The sequence below is a fragment of the Canis lupus genome, chromosome 16, assembly GCF_048164855.1.
Source record: "Canis lupus baileyi chromosome 16, mCanLup2.hap1, whole genome shotgun sequence".
Classification (NCBI taxonomy): Eukaryota; Metazoa; Chordata; class Mammalia; order Carnivora; family Canidae; genus Canis; species Canis lupus.
In genome coordinates, this window is record NC_132853.1 from 31,101,187 (window position 1) to 31,121,292 (window position 20,106).

The 20,106-nt window shown below is 42.0% G+C and overlaps 1 protein-coding gene and 1 long non-coding RNA gene across 7 annotated transcripts in view; one reads left to right on the forward strand and one right to left on the reverse strand.

Moving 5' to 3' along the window:
• Window positions 1-12,693, reverse strand: part of TOM1L1 (target of myb1 like 1 membrane trafficking protein) — a 49,477-nt gene extending 36,784 nt beyond the window's left edge. For 2 of the 5 annotated variants that reach the window (XM_072779977.1, XM_072779975.1), the window contains exons 1-5: window positions 12,578-12,693; window positions 11,277-11,674; window positions 8,852-8,936; window positions 6,753-6,831; window positions 214-363 (exon numbers count right to left, since the gene is read on the reverse strand). In XM_072779977.1, coding sequence (XP_072636078.1) covers window positions 214-363; window positions 6,753-6,831; window positions 8,852-8,936; window positions 11,277-11,334 — 372 coding nt within the window. In that variant the 5' untranslated portion in view covers window positions 11,335-11,674; window positions 12,578-12,693. Of the gene's footprint in view, window positions 1-213; window positions 364-6,752; window positions 6,832-8,851; window positions 8,937-11,276; window positions 11,675-12,577 lie in introns of those variants that run through there. The other 3 variants (XM_072779974.1, XM_072779976.1, XM_072779978.1) reach the window with 3 other exon arrangements.
• Window positions 12,694-13,846: 1,153 nt separating this feature from the next.
• LOC140607486 (uncharacterized) overlaps window positions 13,847-20,106 on the forward strand; it is a 117,693-nt gene continuing 111,433 nt past the window's right edge. For both annotated transcript variants that reach the window (XR_012009483.1, XR_012009485.1), the window contains exon 1: window positions 13,847-14,056. This is a non-coding gene — a long non-coding RNA (uncharacterized lncRNA). The remainder of the gene's footprint in view (window positions 14,057-20,106) is intronic.

Genomic DNA, 20,106 nt, shown 5'->3' on the forward strand with positions numbered 1-20,106 from the left:
TCTGACATGAATAAGATAAAAACTGAGATAACCAAATTATTCAGAAAAAGGGCACCATCCAATGCCAAGAAATTAGGACTTGGAAAGTGAAAGCCTAAAATACTCTCTGGCTCAATCTGAGGTTGTAAAAGATCACTAAACTGATCAGGAGGTACATAATTAGAGCCCTAATTTTAGAGGTCTACCATCCCATAAGGCATACAATAGACTTACCTTAATGAAATTCAAGATTCTATTCTGAATGTCTAATGGCAAGGTGTATCTGGGGTTCAGCAGCTTAACCAGACTATCTTTAATGAACTCCTTCTTCACAATCAGAGATTGGAAACTTGGACCACAGTTCTGCATGCACATGTCAATAAGCTACATTAGACAGAAAAATTAAAATTTAATTATATCTCTGGAAAAACCACCTCCTAAATATAAGGAAAAAATTGCTAAGTAATGATTTCTATCAGCATTCCAATTAAACAGGGTTTATGGTCTACTAAAATCGATGGCAAAGCATTAGGTTCTGGGAATGTGAGGAAGTCTATAGGGCATGAAGTAAGTGTTTAGAGGACCGACTTCTTGGGGAGTCAGGACACCATCCTCAGAGCATTAACAATACAAGGTAGTAAATGCCAAGGGCCAAATGGGAAGTGCGATAGACACATGGGCTACAGACTGGGTGATATCTGTCCTAGTTTTTTTCCAGGAAGTTCTGGTACATTCCTGTTGTGCTGGCTTTATTAACAATAATACCCTTCACTCTCTAAAATGTCTTGGCCTGAATGATAAATTACATAATCACCCTAGTGACAGACCTTTATGGATAAATAATTTAGGGTCAAGTGATAACTTAGGGCCAAGTGGTCTTAAGACTTTTGGAAAAAGCTGGTCCTAAGCTGGGCCTTGAAAAATATTTAAGTACAAATGAGCATAGAGCTATATTCTAGGCAGGTTAAGTGATATTTAAATAAATGGATGAATGACAAAGTACATAAATTATCAGGAGGAATAGGAATACTCTGGTTGATAGGGGCTTCTTCATGTAGGCAGATGGGAGACACTGGGAAGATGGTGTGGATAAAGTGGCATCATGCAAACTGTAGAGAAACACATGGGCAGTGAATGTAAAGAGTTTGGCCATTGCACAAAGTCAGTGGAGGGTTGTTACTTTGTCACCACGCCTCTACTTCAGAAAAAGGTGCAAAGTGATACTCTGGGAAGGTTTTTCAAGCAGCACTTTACAAATGGAACCTGGAAGGATAGAGAATCTAGTAGGCACCCACTATCACAGAACTGATGCAGAAAGCCTAAACCAGGATGATACAAGTGTGAGGAAAGACAAGAGAATCATGAAGGCCGAACTGTACAACTGATGTATGTTGGTAAATGATGGCTGAATGTTAAGCTGCTGTTATTCTGTAGGAGACTGATGGCATCTTGGATGGAAATTTGGAAGTGGATAGGGTTGCAGGCTTGGTCTAGGGTAAAAATGAGGAGATGGATTTATTTTTATTTATTTATTTGAGAGAGAGCATGAGCACATATAAGTAGGCGGGGTAGGGGGAGAGGGAGAGAAAGGATCTTAAGTAGGCTCCATGCTCAGCGCAGGGCTTGATCTCACAACCTGGAGATCATGACCAAAGCCAAAAATCAAGATTCTGACACTTAACCAACTGAGCCACCCAGGTACCCCCTTAAATTAGAACTGAATTTTAGATATTTTAACAGTACTGTGGACTAAATGTCTGTGTCCCTTCCAAAATCATATGTTGACATTCCTAATCCCTAATGTGAGAGTATTTGGAAATAGGTCTTTTGGGAAGTAATTAAGTCATGAGCATGTAGCTCTGATGAATTAGATTAGTGCCCTTATAAAAAAGGACAAGAGATGATCTCTCCTAGTTGTGTGAGGATGCAATGACAAGATGGCCAGAAAGTGGGCTCTCCCCAGTCTCTGGATCTGCTGGCACCTTGACCTTAGACTTCATAGCACCCAGAACTGTGAGAAGTCAATATCTGTTTATGCCAGTCAGTCAGTAGGTGATATTTTTGTTACAGGAGCCCAAGTTGATGAAGGCAAAACAGATGGTGGGACATTCAGGGAGAGACGTTTAACTCAGCTATCCATGCAATGGCTGCAGTTCAGGAGGGAGGGACCCTAACATGAGAAACCAAGGCTGCATTTGAGGAGCAGGGAGTAATAGCTAGAACAATAGATTTCACCACTATTCAGGCCAGAAGAAAACTCAATGAAGGCAATCGGAGCAACCAACAGAAACTGAAGCATATAGAGAACATAACACTGGCAAAGTCCAAAGAGGGCAGTTTCTACAAGGGTCTTGTGTCAAAACAGCTAAGGATGTGAATGGAGAAAAACTCTGCCTGGGTTGTTGATCAGTGGGGTCATTACTTCTACTAGCAGGGTTGGGCGGGGAGCATTTTCAATCAAGCACCATGAGCAGTAGTCAGGCTGAGTAAAAATGAGCTGGCACTGAAAAACTCCATGCAGAAAGGATTTCTAGAAGTAATCTACAAAACAAATCTCTATTTTCCATGCTGCCACCTCTCAAGTTAGAGAAGTCACAGAAACCATAATGTGAGCAGGACAGGCATGATCACCTCTGCAGAAAAGCAGCCCTGAAAACTGACCCGCCCCCCTCCGCCCGTTCTGTGCTGTGTCACTATAACAGCAATACAAAGAGAAGAGGTATGAAAGCTATAGTTTTAAGAGCAATATGGCTAAGAAGGCAATCAGAAATATAGAAACTGAACACATGTGGTTATGTGAAACACAGAAAATATTGATTTTTAAAGATTTCAGAGAGAGAAAGAGAGAGAGAGCAAGCACACGTGTGCATGAGCAGAGGAGGGGAAGGGAAGAAGGAGAGTGAGAGAGAATCTCAAGCAGACTCCTTGCTAAGTGCAGAGCCCAATGCAGGACTTGGTGCTAAGATCCTGAGATCATGAGCTGAAACCAAGAGTAGGACACTCAACTGACTGTGCCACCCAGGTGCCCCTGAAACACAGAAAAATTATAAAGCAAAAGAAAATAAAAACAAAACCCAAAATCTATTCAGATGAACATTTTGAAGCAAGTTGTTTAGAGAAAGTTAAGTTGAAAAGCTGAATAATGAATGACTTTTTGCTGGATGCATTATGATGAGTTACTAGGTGAAATACAGAGAGAAAAGGAACAACTAGTTCAATGGGAATTTATAGAAATACTTCACCAAACCCATTAGGCAGTCTCATTAGGCAAGATAGCCTCTAAGTCTCACTTTCCATAATGGTAAAATGTATGTGGAGTTTCTTGCTAAATATTTCACAAACCAATTTTTATCTTTGGATCACTGATATTTTATGGTAATGGGTAACATTCCCAGGAGGTTACATGGATAAAATCAGAGAGTCAACATAAAATGCTGAGAAAGTTAACATCTGGAGATCACAAATCATGGCCCTTTGTGTTTTCCCCCTGGAATCTAGAATTTCAGGACTAATTATTTCTAGCTCACCTCTTCCATTACGTCACTGGTACCTCTTTCACCCTAGAGTCCACTAAGTACTAGAACCTATTGTGGCAAATTAGAAAAATTTAGGTGTTGCTTTTCTCCATTTTAAAATTGGGCTTTGGTACAATTTCGATGTTCAGATTGTGTTCAGATAAGCTATCTTTGAAATAGGACAACCAAGACACCATAATCTCAGGCGGGATAGGCAACCTAGAAGCCAAGGGACCAAGAGAGTTTAGAGAAGGACTTCAAGCCTCACTAATCTCCTTTTGTGCTGGACTTCGAAGCTGTTTATCGTTCTAAGCCTCAGTCTTCTCATCTGTAAAATAACCAATAATATCTCCCTCTAGAGACTTCTTGTAAGGCCTAAATGAAATATAATGTATACGAAGAGCCAGACACATAGCAGGATCTTAATATATGGTAACTATTTTGATATGTTTCCATGGATAATTTTTTTAAAGATTTTATTTATTTACTCATGAGACAGAGAAGCAGAGATATGGGCAGAGGGAGAAGCAGGCTCCTCACAGGAACTCGATCCCCAGACCCCAGGATCACGACCTGAGCTGAAGGCAGATGCTCAACCACTGAGCCACCCAGGCATCCCACCATGGATAATTTTCTATTGGGAGAGAATATGTTGATTAGCTGACATAAGTATTCTTCTTACAAAGACTAGAAGAAAAAGAGCTACTTGGTAGTTTTAGTTCTTGCAAAAAAATTTCTGAACCAAGCATAGTAAACCAGGCTACGGCTATTCAAAGCTGAAGACCCCACCAAGGTATGGCCACCCTAGGGGATGAACTCACTCTACAAAGGGCTCCTGGACGAATGGACACATTTTATAGAAGTTCTGTAGCCCCTATAGCTCACCACCTATCTGGTGTTCCACAAAAGCCTATTAATTAATTGATTTCCAAGAACCTGTTCAACTGCTTTGCACTTAACAATAATAGTATCTTGCTGAGGCTTATCACAATGGACTCATTCAAAGGGTTAGCCTCTGGCTAGGAGTTATGAAGCTTGGTAACAAAATGCTTTTTAAAAAACAAAACTACTGGCTTCTTGACAAAATTTCACCAACTGACAGTAGGAAATCACAGTGTAGTCCAATCCCATCAGACCTAATCAAAGCTAACAAGTCCATGGAGAAACCAAATGACACATACTTCAAAGAACACTTATAATTGACTTTGACAGGCTCTCATCACTTCAGAATAATAAAATGGAAGCATCACATATGGGGATTAATTTTTAAAGAGTTGATTGGTAAACATTTAATTGCTTTGACAGACATTGGATGATTCTGTGACTAATTTCCCTCATAATTAGGCCTGGCTTAAGTTAATATTAAAGTCCATTCTGAAGTCATAAACACCTTTTCAATGCAGTGACGAGTCAGAGGTGAGGTTATTGGGCAAATATGTGGGAGGCTATCATGAGTCAAACGCCTATTTTAAGAAAACCCAAGAAGTAGGTACTTTAATGAACTCTGACCCTAACAACAAGGAGCTTTTTTTTTTTTTTTTTTTTTTAATTCATAAGAGACACAGAGGGAGAGGTAGAGACATAGGCAGAGGGAGAAGCAGACTCCTTGTGGGGAGCCTGATATGGAACTTGATCCCAGGCCCCCAGGATCACGACCTGAGCCTAAGGCAGATGGCTCAACCACTGAGCCACCCATGTATCCTATGAGGAGCTTTTCTGATCCTCAACCCATGATCTCCCTCTTATTTGGCATAAGTTTTAGATTTTCTCATTCTCATGTTCTGGTGTGGAAAACACAAGATAAAAGATGTACAGCTATCTGAGGTGGAACAGGTAATGGGAACAGGCAGCTAGCTGGTAGTACAGCTTGAGAGATCAGATTACCTAAAGGGGACAAAGAATGGGAACCCAAAGAGAAACAGAGGGCGAGAAGAGACAGCCCTCTAGAATAACCCCGCTTCCTCAAGAAAGGCCCTAGCTCAATATGCAAAGAAGGAACCAGGATGTAGAAAGACAAGGAGATAGGGATAAGAAGCAACCACAGAATTACCAAGAAGGCTGGGTACTGCAAGAAAAAGACACATTCAATACACAGAATAAACCATAAAAAGGTGAAATAATACCAAATGCTAAAACATCAGTCATAAATTCATCTTCTTCCCTTACCTTTTTCAGTTAATTCTCCAATCTTTAGTAGCCCTGAGATAGCCTAGATTCCCCTCCATTTTAGGAGTGGAATCTATGAGTAAAGTGGCTGCTATGAGTAAAGGACAAGACAGAAGGAAAAGGATAAAAAAGAGGTAAAGGAGGAAAAGGTCTCTAAAACCATGTTCACATCTTAACTTGAAGGATTTCTTCAGAGATAGTGTCAAGACCACTCATTTCATTTCTTTTCATTCTCTTACTCTCCAAGCAAGATAGGAGTTTTCTTCCCCATGAAACTCAAACACTGGGCCTGTGTGCACCTCAGCCCCATCATCCTCTTGATATACATACACTCCGAGAGCCCCCAAGGGGAGGGTGATGCTGGCTGGTTAGGGCCCTAACCCTGTGGCCCAGTGCCTGGCTGAGGGAAACAAAAGCATGCGGGAGAAATGAGAAAGCTGTAGAGCTCACTCACTCAGGCAGCAGGCAGGGCTTGCAAAACATACCATAGTAAAGATGGCAACTCACCAAAGGGACTGAAGAGGTCCTATAGCCAAGGATGAGAAGAAAAATGGGAACACATCCAATAAGTGCCCACACCCAAGTCACACACAATAAGGTGCACAGCACTGTTTAAATCAACAAAGAATAGTCTCCGAATCCTATGACACAGGAGAGCTTGGTTGAAACTTAATGAGCTGCCAGCACCTCAGGATTCCACAGAGCTGCTCAAGTGAGGTAAAAAGCTAACAGGGAAGCATTTTTCAAGACTTCAATTCTCCTCATGGTTAGCACACATACAGACTTCTTGATTGGCTCAGTATCTACAAGTTTGGAATTACCAGTTCTGACCTCCTGACCTGGAAAAGCTGATTTTCCAGGAACACACTCTTTCCATGAAATTAAATGATATGACAATCAGCAAAGCTCTCTCAATTCTGTAAGTCTCAGTTTTAATTCATATTCTAAATAACTTATTGCTAATTATCTCAGATTGTGTGTGTGTGCGTGTTTGTGAATACATATATATACATATTTTTTTCCCTTCCCAAAACAGAAGGTGTCTATGGCTTAGGAAATCCTAGTCTTGAGTATAACGTTAAAAGTACTTACTGACAAAGTGAGTTGGATTTCTTTATGATTGTAGTTTTTGGAAATCCTTTTCTTCAAAGCTTTTACTGCATCTTTTGGCCTATAGCAATAATACAGTGACATCATCAATGTAGGCACTGCTGAAAATAAGCAGTCTCTGAAAAGCAATGTGTCTTGTGGAAAGAGGAGTGGCTAAAGAGAAGACCAAGGCCCTGATTCTGCTTGAGCAGGTTACCTAACATCTCATTCATCTGTTTTCTCATTCATCTAAGCAGACAATACTATCTATCCCCTTGAGAGAATCAAATGGAATGCTGACATAATAGTATTGCCTAGAAAGAACTACATGCGAAATGCACTCATATCCCTATCCCTCTATCAATGCACAAAACTGGTTTACAGGAAATGTAATTCCCAAAACAATGAAGGTTACCATTTTTGATTAAGACTATTTCCAGAGCACCTTCCAGGGTAGGTGATGTAGGAAGAATTAGGACCATGTAGGTCAGCTTCTGATAGACTACGATTTTACATTATAAAAGAATTATGTAAAAGTAGAGGATCAATATTTACTTTGAGGTGGTCGAAAGGTGCAAACTTCCAGTTATAAGATTAATAACTCCTGGGGATGTAAGGTATAATAGGATGACTATAATTAACAGTGCTGTACAGGATATTTGAAGGTTGCTAAGAGTAGACACTAAAACGCTCTCATCACAAGAAAAAAAATTTTTGTAACTATATAGAGTGATAAATGTTAACTTATTGTGGTAATCATTTAATAATACATGTAGGTCATATTATGCTACACACTTTAAACTTACAAAGTGCTATATATGCTAATTATATCTCAAAATACTGAAAAAAGTAAACAAACCCTTTTTACATATTTCCTTAAAGTTTTGTCTGTGTTTACACAGGTAGAATTTCTATTACGTGACAATTATACATGCCTTTTTAAAGATTTATTTATTTATTCATGAGAGAGAGAGAGAGAGGCAGAGACACAGGCAGAGGGAGAGGCAGGCTCCATGCAGGGAGCCTGACATGGGACTTGATCCCAGGACCCCAGGATCATGCCCTGGGCTGAAGGCGGCGCTAAACTGCTGAGCCAACTGGGCTGCCCCCAATTATACATGCTTATATAGAATTGTAACTACTATAAGTATATAGATATCTATACTTCTAAAACATTGTATATAGAATTTAGGATTAAACTCTCAGCAAAGTTTAAGAATAAAGATACTTTTTTGAGAGGAAAAATTTTTCTTTGATATTCCCTTGATATTATCAATGAAAAAATTAGTATTATCCGTGAAGAAAACCTTCAGAGGAACCAAATATGGTAAATAAGATTATAGGGAAAATACCATAAACACCCTAAGTACTTACTTTAATACAACCAATATAGTCAATAAGTGTAATTTTTTTTTTTCACCACCAAACTAGACTAAATCTTGAACAAGCACGGGAAAATTAACAGAATTATATCCCTTACAGCAACTTGCAATTCAGACTAAATTCACAAAATAGTTGGCCTTAATGATTTTTTGAAATCTTCAATCTCCTAAAGTTTAAAAAGTACAACAAAGGATAGCACATCATTTAAGAACACAGCATGAACATGAGCGAGCTGACATTTAGAAAAAAATGTCTTATAATGAGGGAAAAAACCAAACTGCTAGATGATTTCCTGGTTAATAATGATAGTTGCCCAGGACAACCTGGTGGACAGGTCACCACCAGGAGTTCACTAGCTTCTGGATAATATTTTTTCCGTTACAGTAGCATATAATAGTGGTATCAGAGCAGGGGAATTTCTAAAGAAGGAAACAATTCTGCTCTCTTTAAAGAAAAAGGAATTTGAGCTTCACAAGGACAAAATTTTAAACTATTAAAGAGAAGGCAAAGAGAAAAATTTTATAATGGATTCTCAGATATTCCACATGCTGAAATAAGTAGGTATCTTTCTGTTTCAACTAGATAGGTCTTCAAAAGATACTCGTGCCCAGGGGGTGACTAAAACACTCAATAAGAAAACAAAGAGTTTAAGAGAAAATGTGCTGCAGTTCTGATGCTTCTTATCAGAGGCAAATGTGTGCACCACACACTGTACTCACCCATCGTGGGCAGTGTTAATTATGTCACAGATGTGCATAAACTGGCCCCAATCTTCAGTTTGGACTCCAGCAAATGTAGCCTTTTCTGCAAAGAAAAAGCTGTTGAGTTTGAGCTACAACAGAATTAAAAAAAATCTCTCGTCTTGCTGAAATAATCTGCCTGGGGTCGCTAGCAAGTACAATTAAGTTTATATTTCCAAAAGGCAAAGAGGGTTTTTTTTTTTTTTTTCCCTGAGCAATTCCCAGTAATTTGGGAATCAATTGGAACTCAAGTTCAGAGTGCTGCCATTACAGCAGTAATGAATGATCTATTAATAAAAGCTGTAGGCACAACACCAGGCTGTAGGGCCAGGATAGGCTGGCTAAATCTCTATCTGCTTGCTTGCCCGTCTTTCTGAGGACAAGCACCTATTGAGCAGCCACCTACAAAGTGCAGTACATAGTGCAAAGTATTTCATCTTATGCAACTTCATTTAACCCACTATTATAGATGAAACAGAAGTTGAGAGAAGTTAAGGAAATTACCCAAGGCTATACAGCCAGTACAAGGTAGAACTAGCATTCAAATTTATTTGATGTCTAGTTTTTTGTTTGTTTAAAGTCATTTATTCTCGGGGGAGAGAGGGCCATGTTGAGAAAGAGACCAGAACTACTGAAATGGTCTATATCTTTGAACATTAAAGCAAGGTCACTCCTAGCACTTGTACTAACCAAACGTGTACCAGGCTGACTTGAATGCTCATCAAACAAGCAGATATTTTTCCCTCTCTAGCCGTTCTCCTAAAGAATACAAAATGCCATCTGAGAACCTAAATGAGCTTAATATATTTCCTTCATGAAAGGATAAGATCCTCAGAATGAAAACACAAGGTAGAGGGGGAATGGAAAGAAAATTTCCTCTTCATAAAAAAATGAAGAGGAAGAAAGAATAGGGTTTGGTTGAGAGAACCCTCAAGTTTAGCCTGTTTCCAATCTAGGAAAAGAGCTATTTGAATTTGGCACTCCACGGACAAAGCTGACCAACTTTGTGTTGTTTAGACACATACTGTCATTCCTTCTGCCAGATTCCTTGCTCTCCACTCCATGTGCTTCCTCCTACCTTCCTATCTTCCTAGAAAACTCCTATTCACCCTTCAGAAGCCATGACCAAGTTTCTCCCTTTACACAAGTTTGGAGTGTTTTTGCAGTTTCCTTGTATTGCAAGGGTACTGTATTGTAGTTACATACAAAGGTATGTATTGTAGTTACTACGTAATTGTGTGTTTTTCCCTACAAGATTGCAGGTTCCTAGAGGGTTGAGACCGTGTCTCCTCTTTCTTCAGGTCTAGGCATATAGCTGACAATCAGTAAATATTTAAAGCATTAAATAATTCGTCGGCTTATGAAGATGCAGTCTGAATCTTTCTGCTCAAAGTTCATTTTAATATCCAAAAGGGACATATAGCCGGTTTAGAAAGCCTCTCCCCCTCTGTGATTGTTACTCTTATTTTCCAAAGATGTGGGAACTAAGGTTCAGGTTGAGTGGAGGGTTCCTTGTTAATTGAGCTGCCGGCAAAACTGTCCAAATCTGAGCCTCCTTCCTGTAACCACCAGGTTCTCAGGATTTCATCAGCCCACTAGGTTCCTGACATGATCACGCTTTGCTTGGCATCCACAGGCACCGTGCCACACCTGGTCCCCAAGGGAGGACTGGAAGCGAGGAGGAAGGCGGCTGGTGCTGGTCAAAACAGTCCAGTCCCTGGCTTCTGCTTCCCAGCACGTTATTGAGAGTGCAGCCACAGAAGAAAGGACTTAGGCAAATAACGTGCACGGTTCCTCCCCGGGCCTCCTGTGACCCCGGACTGCTCCTTTGCTCCCCGCTTCGCTTCCTTCACTCCAGGGTTGGGCATTTTCATGCTCTTTGTTTACCCAGAAGTAACAACTCAGGTTGTTGTGGGCTTGGCGCCAGAGAGAACCGGTTTAAAGGGACCTGCCTCTGACAGTGAGGTCACATCACTCAGCCCCTTTGAACCTTCTTTGCCTCCTCGGCGAAAACAGAGAGAGCCACACGGTGCCCTGCAGCGCGCAGCGAGCGCACTGGAGGCACAACTTTCCCCTGGCCCAGGAGCTCGCCCTCTCCGCGCACAGGCCCAAACGTTCCACACCTGGGGCCCGTGCGTGCTCACCTGTCCGGCTCCACGCCCCAGGAAGCGCCAGAAGGGACGCAGGTTTTAAGGAGGGCTTCCGGGGAGGAGGGGGGCTGGGAAGTCAGCCCAAAGGAGATGCCGCGAAGGGGCCGGGTGGGGTGCGGGTGCCCTGGGAAAGTTGCAGGGGGAGGGGAAGCATTTCCTCCAACTTGGACGAGGCTGAGAACGGAGTCAAGCGAGAAGGGGCCCCGGGTCCCCAAGGCCTCCCCTGGCCGTCTCCTTCCCCCCCGGCTTTTTACCTATGAGGTGGCCCACGGAGGTCGCATAGGGATCCCGGTGACTCCGGCCAAACGCCATAGTAGCCCCTCCGAGCCGGGCCCAGGAAATCCGCCTCCACCGCTCTCGGGCTCCCGACTCCACCCGCTCGGTGCCCCTGGCTCCTCCTCTCCGCCCGAGCGCTTCCCGGGCTCGGCAGAGGCTGCGCGACCTGCCCGGCCGCTGCGGGGCGCCGGGCGCGGGGGGCGGGGACACCGGGCGCCCGCGCACCTGCCACGTGCCGGGCGGAGCCGCGGGCCGCAGCCCTGGGAGGCCACAGTCGGGGGGGGCGGGGGCGGGGGCGGGGGCGGTTAGAGACCCGCGCTCCGACGCCGCCGCCCGCTCCGCAGGTTGCCGCTCTTCTGCGCGCCTCCTGCTCCCCCTTCAGTAGAGAGGGAAATGTGGGGTTAATCGCACAGATCTCAGGATTATTGGGAGAATTAAGGAGGTAAACCGCTTAGGTCAGTGTCTGGCACCCACCAAATAAATATTTAACCATTAAATAAATTGAGTAATAGAAATACTTCCCACCCACCCCCCCGCTCGCACCCTAGCGATCCTCGGGAGGCGAGGCCCCACCTCTAAAGGTGGTGATCCCTGGCCAGAGGGAAAGGCTTCGAACGTAGGGACGCCCGGGAGCGGCCTCCTCTGTCTCGCCTCCATCTCCTGAGGGACCCCGGGGCGCCGCCGAGAACGCTGTGGGCTCCTAACCCTCCCCCACTCCCTCCCGGGAGCTGTGTTTTCCAGTAAAGCTGCGCAGAGCAGAGGGGCTTTCCTCCAGCTCCAGCACAGTGTTCGGCTTCTGGACGGCTCTGGAATGTAAATCCGAGCCTCAGCAGTCCAAGCCCTTCCCAGCTGCCTTTCAGAAGCAGAATTTATTTCCTTTTCCTGTGCATTCAATTAACATCTGATTAACCATGTTGACAGTCTCTCACCCCAAGAGTGGGGTGTCTCCAGCTGATGGCAGTTAGCCATCGGATGGGCTCCCTGTCCCACCAGACCTTGCTTTTTTTTGCTGTCAACTTGGGCCAGTTCCACAAACCCCTTCTTTGGCCCTGGAACTGGTGACTAGAGAGATCAAAGAGGACTTGTTCTGACCTACGTCCTTAGTCTTACACTTTAAAAGTCAAAACTAATTTCAGTGGTGCCAAGGAGTTAACTTTTTTTTTTTTCCTATTTCTGTTCTAATTTTTCTTGACCTAAGTGGGCTAATACCTGGGATTCTAACGTCTAGAATGAAACATCTTTACTGTGATGGTGTTCCTTATAATGGGTTTGGTCCTACCTGTAATTGATCTTCTCCACCTGCTTATCCAGGGTGAGTGGCTGTTCTGGATGGTGCCATTTATCCACTTCCTTAGGCGTAACTACAGCCTGCTGACACTGTTGAAAATCTCTTTTGTGACATCACCCACCCAATCTCCATTCCATGTTATAGATTCTAGGTATTTCACTTTCTCTGAACCCTGCAATCAAACAATCTTAAAGAGAAAGTCAACTTTAGCTTAGGCTGCTAGTGGTGTCAGTGGCCTTCCAACAGGGATTGAGAACTAGGAAGGAACCAAACATCTAGACAGATTTTTAACATAACTCTGCAACTTCTTATGTGAGAAGTTTTTTTTTTCTTTTCTTTTTCTTTAAAAATTTTATTTATTCACTCATGAGAGACACAGAGAGAGAGGCAGAGACATAGCCAGAGGGAGAACAGGCTTCCCGCCGGGAGCCTGATGTGGGACTTGATCCCAGGATCCTGGGATCACGCCTTGAGCCGAAGGCAGACACGCTGAACCACTGAGGCCCCCAGGTGCCTCTGTTTTTATTTTATTTTATTTTATTTTATTTTATTTTATTTTATTTTATTTTATTTTATTTTATTTATTTTATTTTACTTATTTATTTTCTTGTGTTTACCGAATTGAGGCACTTGAGAGAACAGGAGAAACAGCAGCAAAAAGTGCGTTCAGGATGTTATGGCTGGGTGAACAGAACCAGGATTGCAGCTCTGCCTTGGGAGAAGGTTTTCACTCCCCAATGCACAGAAGGGTGTGATGGTGGTTGCAGCTTTCTCTTTTCTGTGCTCTACCACTTTCTTCACGACCCCTCTGCTTCCAACTCTGTTGTGTTTTTATGGCCTGGGACTTCACTGGGAGTGGGTTTTTCCTTGTAGCTTTTAAGCAGCAATTCCAAGAAATGATAACCATTGTAGGCCCCTAGCTGCTCTCGTGGCTTCTTCCCCCCATTGCCTATCCCTTTGCCTGTGAAATGCCTTTACATTGTGTGTGTGTATACGCGCATGCACGCGTGTTTATGCTCTGTCTCTTGGTCTAAATAAAGAATTTATCCATGAAAAAAAAAAGTCAGTGCCACTCAGTGCCATTATGGTCTGGAAGCAGGATAGTAGAATTCACAACCAAGTTAAGGTCACAGAAGGGGACGGAATCCTAGAAACAAACAATAGTAAATTTTCTGTACACCAGGAGCAAAACTCTCACCAAAATTTCAATTCCAAAGAACAGATTTCTTTTAAAAGACTTTAAAGACTTTTAAATTAAAAAAAAGATTTATTTATTTATTTGAGGAAGATATAGAATGGGAAGAGACACAGAGGGATAGAATCAAGCTCCCTGAGTGCAGAGCCCTATAGATCTGGAGTTTGTTCTCCAGACCCATGAGGTCATGACCTGAGCTGAAAACGAGGAGTTGGCACTTAACCAACTGAGCCACTCAAGGGCCCCTCCAAAGAGCAACTTCTAAACATTTATATGTAAGTCATAATGCTAAGTGGAAGCAAAGTAAATAACCTTGATTTAAAATACACGAAGTAAGCTGGAACTAGAAATCTATCTGAATGCAGTCTCCATGATCCTGGAAGCAAGTAGAATTCACCTTATTTTTACAAAGATGTGAATTAAGAAATTTCTGAATTTAAGAAAAATAAAGCTAATACATAGATTGGCTAGAGTTAGAATAATGGCTGCCTGAGTCCAAAGCTCATATTGCCACTAGGTGAATCTGCTCATTGAGCACGACAGTCCTTCCTCCCCACTCTTTTAAAGAGAATCTGTTTGATTCTAAGGGAAACCTCTGGAAGAAGGTAGTATAGGGGCAGTCATATATGTTGGTACAGAGTCCTGCTGTTCTCTGCACTTGTTCAAGAATGTTATATTTTCTGTACTAGAACTATATGGTAGCTACTCTCTAAATACATTGCAAGCACTTAATCCTATAATAGCTCTATGAAACCAGTAACTTTATAACCATTTTACAGATTAGAAACACCAAAGTAAACACATTTTCACACACTTTGCTAGTGAAGTGCCCTCTGATGGCCTTCCCATTAGCCACCCTTCTCCCCACCCCTCACCTCAGGGCCCTTCTCTATCCTACACTCCTTTTTCTGACTGCTCTTTCTCAAGATCTTCACTGGGCTTCATTTTCCTCTCTAGCTTGCCACAGTTCCACAGTCAGCCTTTTCCTCCTTCTCTGTTTTCCTCAAGGTCCCTTCTCCTGGTCCCTTTTCTGTGAAGTCTTTTCTGACCACTGCCAAGCTTTTCTTTGAGCTTTTCAGCCAAGTCCTACACATAGACTTCTTAGAGCCCATAACACTTTATATGACTTCTTTGTTTAGAAATCTGTTCCCTGCCTCTCAGATAGAAGTCCCTCAAGGGAACGGGACCCTATTTACTGGACTTGCTATCCAGGCACTTAGCAGGCTGTAACGAAGGTTTACTGAATACATAAATGGCTCTCCAAAATCTTGAGCTCCTCTATTCTTTCTGAGATCCAGTCCTTAATTCCCTCCTGGATGTCTCGTCAGAACCCTAACCTTAAAAAAAAAAAAAAAAAAAAGAACCCTAACCTTAATACATCTAGAATTATACTCATCTGCTTTCTCTATCATCCCCATATCCTACCTGACACTTTTGAAGAAGACAGTTACTGATGTATTAGAATCACATGGATTGCTGTAATGAGTACTGATGCCTGTCTCGGCCTCAAAGACTGATTCTGCAAACCTGAGATGCATCAAGGGCATCAAGACTTTTAAATGTTCCTAGATGGGCTAATGGTACTATTATTCCACAAATAAAATATCTTGAAGTTGTCTCCAACTTTTCCCTTTCCATAGAAAGGGAAATAGATTCCCTACTCTGTGTTCTCTGTCTCTCTCTGTCCCCTTGCTTTTTTCCCTTTATGGACACTGCTCAATCTGGCAGTTCTTAAATATCATAAGCCTTAATACTGTTTAGGGAGGAAATTGGACTGAAGCCTACGTTCTCCCAAACACAGCCAAGATCCTGTGCGTCAACAAATATATTACTTAGCTTTAAAATTTACTGTCTTTCACATAATAATTTACCCGTTATTCTTGTAAACTGGATGTACAAACATATATGTTGATTTTATTTCCACAGTTATGTTTAAAATACTAAATCATAGCTATTTCTAATTCTGGAAATTAACTTCAAAGCCCCACCTTCCCTCTCTTCCAGCTCTTGGGATCACCTGTATCAGCTTCCCATGAGAGGGCTTCTCTCCCCAAACCCCATACCAAGCACTTATTTATTCCATGTCTGTGGGCTTTCAGCCAAACTCAGAGACCCAAGATGAGAGAGGACAAGGCACATAAGAGGGGTGGAAGCTAACACTTGTTACTTTTTATTGGGTTAGCCACTGTATAAAGTGCTTTGGTATCTCCAATAAGTCTCATAATAATCTTATAAATTAAGAATCATTCCTGTTCTACTCACTCAGCTAAAGTTACTCATTATCAGGGGGTGAATTTGGGTTTGCTTCCAAAGCTTAGACTCTTTTCCAATTTTTTTTATCACTGCCCCCAGAGGAAGGATCATTCATGAATCTCAAGGAGGACCTGTAGCATCTAGCCCACTGTTCCTCATCCAGCAGTGCCAAGTAGGAGTATGTTGATTGACTTTAAACAGTTACCTTTCCTCCAATATTGAACTTTAAACCAAACAAGTGCTTTCCATTAGCTTCCCTCATTATCCTTACAATTAAGGATCTCCGTTGAGTTCTGGGACAAAGGGACATCTGTTGGCTGAATTCCTGTGAAGCTTCTTTTTTTTTTTTTAAGATTTTATTTATTTATTTGACACACACACGCACACACACACATACAGAGAGAAAGAGAGAGCGCACACAAGCAGCGGGTGGGGCAGAGGGAGAGGGAAAAGCAGGCTCTCTGCTGAGCAGGGAACCTGATGTGGAGCTCTATCCCAGGACCCCAGGATCATGACCTGAGCCACAGGCAGACATTTAACCAACTGAGCCACCCAGGTGTCCCTCCTGTGAAGCTTAAACACAATTTGGAAAATAAATTAAGGGAACCAGTATTTTCATAACCCAAGCCAACTGCCTTTCTGTTGATTTCATGATCTCATCAGTTACACTTAACTCATTTGGGGTTTGTAATTTAATTCCTGTGTGTTCTTTTGAAAATCTAGCTCAGATTTGCAAGTCAGCTCACCTGGGTTCAAATAACAGCTCCCAGATGATAAAAATAATTGCAAATCCATAGTGTTGTTTTGAAAAATAATGAGATGATGAATGTAGGCACTTAAAATGGTGCTTGGCATGTAACAAAGCTCAGTAAATATTAACTAGTTATCTTTTTTTTTTTTTACCCAGTCTACCAGGTGGCCTGAAATAGTGAGGCTTGGCAATATCTCCCTAAATGTCATGTTTAAATATGTAGGTGTTACCTGTTTGGGAAGAGAGGATCCTATTAGCACCCAAAAGCATTATGCCAGTCATGCATTTAATTTTTATTAGTACAGTATGAATAATGTGTGATTTGTTGAATAATTTACTTGAAGAAAGGTCTTGTGGGAATGGGGCTCTGAACTACCCCAGAGACTCAGAAATGGAATCTAAGGCTGGAGCCAAGCAGTGGGCTGCTATTGGGAAGTTTGTTCTATAGGAGAGCCTTGGAAGAGGAGGTAGATTGCAAGGTGAACAGAGGCATTTCGTTTAGATGCCAGATTGGTTCAGATCCCAGTACCTCTGTTCACCAACGGTGGGCTTTGACCGGCAAATCATTCCTTCAGAACCTGTTTCCTTATCTAGAACATGGAGCTAATTCCATGTTTCTCAGAAAGTGAGTCTCAAGACTAAATGACAAAACATTTGAACACTCTGAGCAAATGCCTTGGTATCTCACTGCTGCTCACTAATTGCTAAAGCCCAAAGCCTAAATAAAGTAGGCTCCTATTCCCTACTTTCTACCATACCATTATGGTTATGCCCTTTATGACACTGATTATAATCTGAAATGGTCTTGTGCAATTATTTGTTTACTTGTTGCCTGTTCGCAGGACTTACTATTGCTCTCACTTACACTGCGAAACATACCCTCCAGATACCCTGTATTGCCTACGGGTAAGACCTTCCCCTGAAAGCAGACCTACTCATAAAGATGAATATTTGCTCCTATATCCACACCTCCCGTTCATCCTCAACCCACTTTAGGCTAGCTTTAAGATACCTTTCAAATGTGAATACTATACTAAGGACAGACTGCTCAGTTCATTTGCTTTCCCTCCTAATATCATTTGTCACAGTTGACTCTGCCTGCTTCTTGAACACAGTTCCTCTCTTAGCTCTTGTAATGGGATGGTGCACTCTCTTGGACTTCTCCCTATAGTATTGCTGATCTAAAGCCTCCCTCTCCATGCTAGCCCCTCTTTATCCTATTCCTCTGTGTCACTGTCTTCACAGCACTTACAAGTATTTGAAATGGTCTCATTTCTTTATTTGCATGTTTATAGTTGTCTGTCCCTTACTGGCTGGCTCTGTGAGGCAGAGAAAGGTCTGTTTTATTCATCACTGTGTCACTCAGTGATGGCAGTGCTGCTAGTACTTTCCATAGTTCACTGAAGCTGAAACGCCTTCTGTTGCAAGATGCACTGTTGTTTTAGGGACTACTAAAAGAGAAAAACAAGTTCCCAATTAAATGATGACTTCCTGCTTCCTTATCACTTAGAAAGTTTATGTTTATTTAAATAACCCCTTGAGACTTATTAGAACTAGACAAAAAATTTTTTTTTGGTACATAGGACTTCTGTTCATGAATGAAAAGCAAAATACATTTAACAAATTTTTTTTTTCTTCACATACAAAATCAAAATCTCTCGACTCACTCTTTGACTTAGAAATGTCAGTGTGTCAATGCGTTTTCCAGCACCATGTTATCCTTTGTGTCATCAAGAGCGCTGAGAACACATCATTTCTTAAGAGTGCCCCCTTTTCTCTCTTAGTATTTTCTCTTAAGCTGTTGACACCCTTTTTGCAAGTTTCAATGGTGGTGCTTTCTTAATCTTACCAAAGAGTGTCCATGAAAGGTTTTTCAGACAAGGAGCAGGACTCTCTCTTCTCCACCCCAATGGTCCTTAAATAGATTTGGGACCAAAACATCAAGGTGTTGCAGTTGTTTTGTGAGTTACCAGCAATAACAAATAGATTGCAAGTGTCCAGGCAATGACAACATCTCTACTGCTGCGTGGTGATCAATTATGACAGACTACAATTGTAAAAATGCATCAGAAATGTTAAAATATGAGAGGAAACAAAGAATGTCTTAGAATTATTGAAACTCCCTCGTACTTACTTCCTAGATAATTGCTCGTGAATGAAGGGAACTTGTGTTACTGTTGTGTAAGGCAACCAAAGTCTAAAATAAATCATCTAAGAAAGAAAGAAATCCCATATATCAAGGAATTATTCCAACTGCCTTTAAATTCTGGAACCAGTCATGAATACTTGATGATTATAATTTAATCTAGAGCAGGTTTTAAACTGTGAATATACCTTTTCACTTACAATTTTTTAAAAGACCTTATCTATTCATTCATGAGAGACAGATGGGGGGGGGGTGCAGAGACACAGGCAGAGAGAGAAGCAGGCTCTATGCAGGGAGCCCAATGTGGACCTCGATCCCATGTCTCCAGGATCACGCCCCGAGCCAAAGGCAGGTGCTAAACTGCTGAGCCACCCAGGGATCCCCTCACTTACAATTTTATTTTAGAAGTTTACCGCAGTGTACTTTAAATTATCCGCTTTTTAAAAGATATGAATATTCATATTTTCAATAGAGTGCCCGAATTTCTTATACAAGGAGGATAGAATGCGTTTTATTTTATACAGATAATTTTTTTTAACCACGAGAGGGCAGCCTTGTTTAACTTATCAAATTCTCCCGAAGGCCTAGAGGGGCAGCCACTTTCTGGCAGAATGCTTCACTGAATGGGGAGGGAGGGCTCCAGGAACCTCAATCAGCTGTGTTTTTCAGGGGTTTGACTGCTAAAGGCTAGCTGTTCTGAGGGGAAACACAATGATTCTGCTCATTTTATTTTCCTGGGGTCTTATGTTGGCACTAAAACCTGGCACTAGAGTAAAACCTGGTATTCTTTATTTAGCAGGCAGATAGGGGGTCTAGGGGAGTTGGTTGTTTGGGAGAATTGACATGTATCAAGGATCAGGTCGCTGCAGGAGGGAATGGATTAACAAAAGCCATATCTAGGATTTGAAGTTCTGGATGACAAATACAATCTACAGTTGTGCAAACTTTGAAATATCAGTAAAGCCTGCCTGCGGAGCCTACACCATTAGAAAGGTGTGAGGCTGGGGCACCTGGCTGGCTCAGCCGGTTAAATGGTATCTGACTCTTGATTTCAGCTCAGGTCATGATCTCAGGGTCATGGGATGGAGCTGTGCATTAGGCTCACCACTCAGCAAGGAGTCTGCCTGAGATTTTGTCTCCCTTGACCCCCTCCCCTTGCTTGTGCTTTCTCTCTC